The sequence below is a fragment of the Equus caballus genome, chromosome 2 (genome assembly GCF_041296265.1).
Source record: "Equus caballus isolate H_3958 breed thoroughbred chromosome 2, TB-T2T, whole genome shotgun sequence".
In the NCBI taxonomy this organism is placed as follows: domain Eukaryota; kingdom Metazoa; phylum Chordata; class Mammalia; order Perissodactyla; family Equidae; genus Equus; species Equus caballus.
Genome location: NC_091685.1, coordinates 42,640,715 through 42,648,355, shown reverse-complemented (window position 1 = coordinate 42,648,355; position 7,641 = coordinate 42,640,715). Strand labels below are relative to the sequence as shown.

The following is a 7,641-nucleotide window of genomic DNA, read 5'->3' as shown; positions in this document are numbered from 1 at the left end:
GGGGCCCACAAATTAGAGGTGTGGGATGAATGGCAGGGGGAGAGAGGGATCTGGGGGGGGCGGGAGGAGAGGGTGTTCTTGGTCCTGGTGCCATCACCTTTCTAGGGTCCATTCTGCTACTTGGGAAGCCCACTGTAGGTCCTGAGGTCCTCCAGTCAATAGGTTGCAGCATCCCCAGAGGGCAAGTGTACTCACCAGAGAAACTCTTCCTCCCAGGCAGTGCAGACAGGGATCTTTCTGGAAGCTGCTTTGGGGGGTAAGCAGTATGCCGGCAACATCTGAGAATCAGACTCTCCCTCTGCCTGTTTCCCACCCTGGGGATCTAGGAGGGGCAACTACCAACATCCCACCCACTCCCAGGAATGAGACACCGTCCACTGGTCAACACCCAGCTGTTGTAGTGTAGCTTGGTTTTATTTATGTCCACAAATATTTCAAAAAAATTACAAAATACTCAAATGGAGAGAACACAGAAGTCACAATTTCTGGGTGTCTACTGTTTACACTGTGTTATCTCATGGCAAACTACTCATATATACATTTAGCTTCAAGATATATATAAACGTAGCAAATCAGAATGTACACTCTGCTCTGCTTCTGCTGCATGAAACGTGAAGCTCAACCTTGACAACATTGAACGAGATACATACAAAACACAGAAAAGCAAAACCAAACTTCAAACAAAAGGAAGGAAAATTCAAAAGGAAACCAAGGGGTCGGGCTTCAAAGACACTGTGAAGGTCTGGGGCCTCCTGAACCAAGTGCAGTTGCCCAGGTGAGGGTTTCAGGTTGTGGGTTTTTAAATGGAAGAATCTCAGTGCTTCGCCTTGGGATATGGGGAGAAAACCAAAACCTAACAAGAAAACGCCTTCAGACAGTTTTCAAATACAGACTTTAAAGTACTTCACACTCTCTCCTCTTTGGAAAAATGGATGACAGAGAGAGGAGATCAAGGTCTAACTGAATGGTAGGCATTGTGTTCTACCAAAAGGAAAAAACAGGTAAGAGGTGGGGGCATCAGTGCAGGAGTCTGCAGGCAGCAGAGCTGCGGCGTGGAGTGCCCGCAGGAGAGCAAGCCCACCCTGACGGCACGTCACCACCCCAGAGGGAACAAATGCCTCCGGCCAATGCAGCCAAAGTTTGATGACAAAGGGTTCATCTGAGCTTGCCTCCCCTCTAAGGAGCTAAAGTTAAGGCAGAAATGGAATGAAAGAAAACAAAAGAAAAAAAACTATAAACATTTTGACAGATGAAATAATCCTTTATCTGTCCCAACTGAAACCAAACAGTTTTAAAGAAACTGGAAATGCCCCTGACGCAGGTTTGAATCTGGAACCTAAATCTGAGCTAATACCTGCTGGTTTCTGGGTCAAAGCGCCAGCCTCTTTTCCTACCCGCTGCGTGGCTCGTGTCCTGGACACATTCCACATCCACTGGCCCACGGCCCTTTTAGCTTGTCTGATCATTCTAGGCTATGACCACCACATACAACAGCAGAGACAGCCCTCACGTGTCTGAGAGAAGAGGAGTGGGAAAGGTCGCAGCTTGGCAGAGAGCCTGATCAGCGGGTGCGCACATCCCCAGAACTCCCCACTCTCTGCTTTGCAGGAAGTGTGTCACGTCAGCAGCTCAGAAAGCAGAGACGGGCTCCCTGCAGGCGGCCTGACCCCACAGCGCGCACCTCCCAGGCGGAGGCCTGCCTGCCCCTTCCACATTTGTGGCTCCAACTCTTGTCCCTTCTTCTAGGATGAAGAGTGGGACTCACGTGGTTTCCCCGTCTGATGTGGGTCACCATGCACAGACCTGCTCCTGGGGCGGGGGGGGGGGGGGACATACAGGCCACTACCTACAACCGGGCCAACTCTGGGGTCTCCCTCACTCAAAAGCAGCCTCAGGCTGTGGCCAGGATAGCCTGGCCTCACCACAAGAAGATCCAAGTGACAACACACACGAAAGGGCAGATTTCTAAAGATTCCTTTGGCAAGCATATGTGCTGAGTTATTTGTAGGGAATCATTTTCTTGAATTTTCTAGAATGTTTATGAAATTGTCAGAGTATTTAAAAAGGCAGTTCATCCAGAATAATCAAACGTGTGTGCATAGAAATCTATAAGGAAATCTACAGACTCACAGAAACATGTGCTTTCTATCCCGCAGAGACAGAACAACAGGTAGACATTTAACTCCTGCGCTCCTGGTGCAAAAGGAAAGCGGTTCAAGCTAACAGATGTCTGCACCACTGGCCAAACACAAGCTAGGAAGAGACAGAGGCAAAATCAAAGTGGCCAAACAAAGGGAACAGTTTGTAACATTGTCCCTGCAAAGCTCTGGCTGCTCACTGCTGCGACCAAACCTAGTCCCAAGCTTTTGCCCATTTGTAATTAGTAACGCCCATCTGTTCCCTTTAATTAAAGGGATAATTATATATAACTTTTTATTAAAAAATCAACTCTGTATTCTGTCGATAGCTGGTAGGAATTAGTGACATGGCTGGAAAAAATAGATCAGAATAGTAGTTTATGGAAGAAAAAAAAGGCTGTCCTAAAATTATTTATTTACAGACATAAAAAGCCATGCTGCAGAACTTTCTCAAATTATGAAGATTTCCTACAATGTATTAAAATAAAAGATTTTTTTAAAATTATAGCTCTCGGATTCCAAAATCATATGCCACGTATCTGCAAACCTTGTGGGTTTTGGAACACACGTAACTGAGTGTGTCTGCACGCACAGTGAAGGGTGTGAACTGGATTCTAGCACCTACTGAGAAATCAAGGAAGGAAAAGAAAACTAAAGCCAAACCCCAAGACTGCAGGAAAGTTTTCTGAATGCTCAGTCCAGTCCAGGACACACTAAGTTTCTGGGGGACTGTCATGCAATGGGAGACCCAAACCAGTCTCAAGGAATCCTCTCTACAAACAAACACTATTAAGCTGATACATTTTCAGTTGTGGGGTTTTTAAATATATAAAGAAATCTTTAGAAGATATTCTTTTTGCTTTTGCAGCTCCTATTGTATGTAAAAAGTCCTGTTTCTCCCCCCAAGAATTGGGGTTTCCACAGCCAGCGTTAACAAATAAATAACTTATAACTGCTTGTCACCTTCTTTCTTCAGTCGACTGGAAAGAAAAGAAACAGGAAAGAGTATTCAGCATCAGGCCCGGCAGACGGGACCAGGCCTGTAGCCCAAGGGTCCGATGCCCCGAGTGGCCTCCCATGCAGCTGGCCCTCCCTTACCTCCCTCCCATCAAGACGGCTCCATGGGAGTCCCCTCTATGACCAAGAGGCCAGGGCCCAGCAGAGCCAATATGGGAGGAGTCTGGCAGTTGCCAATATGGGAGGAGGGCCAAGGGCACAGTCAGGAGGGGCGGCCGTTGGGCTGGGGCTGTGGCCCACAGATGGGGTAGGGGGAAAGCCTGGGCTCAGCCAGCCAGCTCCGCCCTCCTGGCCCATCCCCGTGTCACCTGTAATAATCTTCCTGACTTGGTAGGTGGCCACCATGCATGTGGGGGTGTCCATGCAGCCACTGCTGCTCCATGGCCAGTCTCTGTAGCTCGGCCGACTGGGCATGCATGGCCTGCAGCTGGTGGGCCGCCGACATGGGGGGTGGGATGGCCCCAGGCAGGTCTCGGGGATAGGGGGTGCCTGCCAAACACAAAACAGACTCTGACACAAGAAGGCCAGGGGAGTAGCCAGGACAAGGCCAGCGAAGAGGTCAGGAGGGAGCCTCCTGAGTGGAGGGGCTACTTACTCTGCAGGTATGAGGAGAGCAGAGGCCCCCAGGGGAGAGAGTGGCCCCAAGTACTGTCCCTCGGGTCCCCTGTCTGGAGGACACCCTCCTCCTCAGGCTTCAGGCCTCAGCCTAGTGTTTGTTCTTTGGAGAGGCCTCCCCTGAGCCCTGGATTTTAATTCCACACCTCTGTTATTCCTTCACTGCCCACCATCATCAGCCTGGCTCTCGTCACCCATTAACACCCCCACTGCCAGCTCTCTGAGGGCAGGAGTCTGCCTCTCTTGTTCCCCAGTGGACTCCCCACACACAGGAAGTGCTTGCTGAATACATAAATGAATGAGTGAAGGGGGACACCAGGACAGACCACCAACCCAACTCTCACACTGGACCTTCTTTCCCCAGGTGCATTCTTACCAAAAACTGGATGACGAAGCATCTCGTGCTCATGGGGGGGCTGTCCAAGCAGAGGGTTGGGGAGGGTGCCAGGGGGATAGGGAAAGCGAGCCAGGTGAGGGCCAGCAGTCAGGGGGTCAACCAGCGGGTGAACTGGGCCTGCTGAACCTAAAAAAGGGGTAGAAGTCCAGATGCAGGACGTGCAGGGCTCTGGGGCCCTCTCGACATCTGCCCCCCTTGGCTGTGTTTACCACTGACTGCCTCAACACAGGCTCCTGGCCACCAGGGCTGCCAATAATCCTGACCCAAACTGGCTGTCCCCTCACCACACACACCTCCACAAAACCATAAAGCAGGGAAGAGCTGACCATTCGCTACATTTTTCCTCCTCCCACTCCTGAGCGCCCCCTGCAGGCAGTCTCCTCCACCCCATTTTGCTGAGGACCGTGGATCAGCACAGCTCACCTGGCTGACTGCCCCAGGCCTGCCCCGGTCAGTGCGCCTCATCCCAGCCTCAGGCTGCCTGGTTCCCTCCCCGGGGCTGCATCCCTGGCCCTTCACCCGCAGAACCCAAAGCAAGTCAGCAGAGCAGGTACTGCCAGCCAGGGCTGCATTCTGTCGGCAGGGACAGGGGCTCACTAATCCCTGCTCTCCATGCTGGCAGCAAACCTCTTGGCTTTCCCTTCAGCGTATCATCTGCTTGGCTGCTGCCCTTGGTTCCTTTGAGTTAGCACTGTCTTGCCTGCCTCAGGCCCTTTGCACTTGCTCTCCCTCTGGCCTGGAGATACTCCCCTGGTTTCCAGAAACTCGTCCATTCACCCACTTCAAGTCTTTGCTCAAAAGTTACCTTCTTTTGAAAGCCGAGGCTTTCCCATGGCCCTGTTTATAACTGCAACATTGCCTCCAGCTCCCTTGTTCCATCTCCCTGCTTACTTTCCTCCAGAACACTGACCACTTTCCACAACCTGAGACACCTTTATTTACTGCCTCCCAGATTTGGAAGGTAAACATGGACAGGATGTCGCCAGCATCTACAACTGTGCCTGGCACATCAGAGGTGCTCAGCAAATATTTGTCGAATGAATGGTGTATAAACAAGTGAGCAAATGACTGCCTGTCCTCAGACGGCACTAAGGCGCATCTGCTGGTTACACCAGGGCTTTTTAAAAGGCCCACGCCAGGTGGCATCAGAGTTCCAGGTGTCAGGATCGCAGGGTGAATGTGATGGCTCCTTGGCTTCCCCAGAACCATCTGCCTGGAGAGAGTCCAGGCTCCCCGCGTCAGGGCTGCGTACACGGGTAGGTACTGCCCTCCCTCCCCCGGGGCACTGCTCCATCAGCTGTCCTCCCCAGCATGGAGGTCTGCCCACAGGGAAGTCCTGCACGTGGGCTGCGCCACGGGACCTCCACAGCAGGTCCTGGTCCCAGAGTGCAGGCTCAACTGCCTACGCAAGAGCAAGGCCAGACCGTCCTCCCACCCCGTCTATCCCGTCTGCAGACCTGTGCAGGGCAGAGGGGCCTCCACCTGAGCCTGCCTCCGCCTCAGACCAGCTTCACTCCAGCTGGCCAGTCAGCAGGCCTTCAGGAGCTCTTGTTCCCAAGCGAGTGAACGGAACTGGGTGGCCCTGGTCAGGAGAGCCAGCTCAAAGCCAGCAGAGGCCCAAACCCTGTTCCTTAAGGGGGAATGGAGGACTGTTAAGTTCTGACTCAGTGACAACCTATAGCCTCCCTCAGTGTCCCAGGTGCCTTCACCTGGCTCCACAGGCCCTGTTTCCTGCCCTCAATCTGCCCCAGTAAGCACAGGCCGCTTCCTTCCACCCTGCCCAGACCAGGCACAGGGCCAAGAACCTAAGCTGTAGCTAGGAGGCCGCAAACAGAAGGCCCCAGGATGACTCAGCTCTCTGGGGACCTGCAGCTCTGGAGAGCTGAGGGCTGAGCAGAGACAAAAGCTGTCTGTGAGGAAAGCAACAAGATGATTCCCAGGTGGATGCTGAATATTCTAAGATCAGCCAGGAATTAGGGATTTGTCCAGAAAAGAACAATCTCTGCTCTTGGACAGCAGCTTCACCTCTGACCCAAACCACCTTCACACCAGAACCCAACCCAAAGTGCCCTCTCAGAGCCCATCTGGGGGCACCCACCTTGGTGGAGGGGGTCCTGCTGGTGGAGGTGGAGGTGCGAGTGAATATGTGAGTGCTGGTGATGGTGTGGGGTCACATTGAACATCTGCAGTCGGGCCAGGGGATCGCTGGTCAGCGACGCCATGCGCTCAGCATGGATCCGCTCAGCTGCCAGTCTATCAGGGTAGCTCATTTCAGGCCGTAGCTGGGGGCCCGCCAGGGCCAGTCTCTCCCTCTCCAAGGGGTTCAGGCCCGGGTGGAAAGAAGCAAAAGGGTGGGGGCCCGCAGTTGGGGGGATGGTGAGGGCGCTGTGCCGGGCGAAATGCTCCATGGGGTTGGTGGCTGGGTGCAGCGGGTCCAGCTCTGGGGGCTTCACCTCAAAGCCTGGCTTCATCCTCTCCCGCAACTCACGCTCCCGGATCTCCCGCTCCCGGATCTCGCGCTCCCGGAGCTCTCGCTCCCGGATGGTGGGGTCTACGTTGTAGAGGCCAGGCATGTGATAGGCCAGCAAGGGGTCAGTGGGGTTGAGGGGCATGTAGAAGGGGTGGTTGCGGTTGGTGGGTGACATGACGTGGGGCCGAGCGTACTCGCTCAGAGTCCGAAGGGCAGGCGTGTCGGGCCCGATGTATGGGGGCACAGCAGCAATGGTAGTTGGTGGTGGCTCAAAGGATGGCCGCATGTGGCCAGGGCCAGTGAGCTGGGGATCGCTGAGGCGGCCTTCATGTGCTGAGCTGGACGCCTTCTGCTGAAGGAAAGGAAGGTGTGAAGGATGGATGCCCAGCTGCCCAGAGGGCTGAGCTCGGTGCTCACTTTGTGAAGTGAGCCCTGCCTTGCTGCCATACTGCACCTGACCAGCCAACTTGGTCCCTCCACCCCAACACTGAGACCAGGCCCCAGCCATGGTCCAGGACAGGTGAGGGCCTGGCACAGGGATGTGGTCCAGACCCTGCTGTGACTGTCTCCTTTGTGCCTGCGGCATCCCTTGTGCCCTAGATGCGCCTGTGTCTCTGTGAGACCAAGGTAATACATGTGGGGGTGTGTGTGTGTCTGTGAGAGAGTTAGTGGGGGTGACTCGGCCGAGGAGATTGCCACAGACCAGGGTTGCCGGGGGGAGCGATATGACCTGGTTCTCCTCCCCTTTAGCTTCTCTTTGGTCCCTTCAGGTCTAGAGGTCTGCAGTGCAAGGACAGGCCCTCTCCTTGAGGCCACACTGATGCTGTGAATCAGCCTGAACCTGCCAGGGCCAAGGGAGGGGGCGCATGGTGAGCATATGGGAAAGCGGGAGGGTCCAGGCTGGATCCAGTGGGTATGAGTTGTACCAGTGGCTCAAGGATGAGCAGCACTCTCAGAAAAGCCTGCAAATGGGGCTGAAACTGCACCTGACCCTCCGGCTGCCG

The 7,641-nt window shown here is 54.1% G+C and overlaps 1 protein-coding gene across 18 annotated transcripts in view; it reads right to left on the bottom strand.

Moving 5' to 3' along the window:
- Positions 1-393: 393 nt before the first annotated feature.
- Positions 394-7,641, bottom strand: part of RERE (arginine-glutamic acid dipeptide repeats) — a 402,750-nt gene continuing 395,502 nt past the window's right edge. For all 18 annotated transcript variants that reach the window (XM_023635850.2, XM_070260991.1, XM_070260987.1 and 15 more), the window contains 4 exons: positions 6,266-6,986; positions 4,147-4,293; positions 3,464-3,644; positions 394-3,118 (listed from right to left, as the gene is read on the bottom strand). In XM_023635850.2, the coding sequence (XP_023491618.2) occupies positions 3,085-3,118; positions 3,464-3,644; positions 4,147-4,293; positions 6,266-6,986 (1,083 nt within the window). In that variant the 3' untranslated portion in view covers positions 394-3,084. The remainder of the gene's footprint in view (positions 3,119-3,463; positions 3,645-4,146; positions 4,294-6,265; positions 6,987-7,641) is intronic.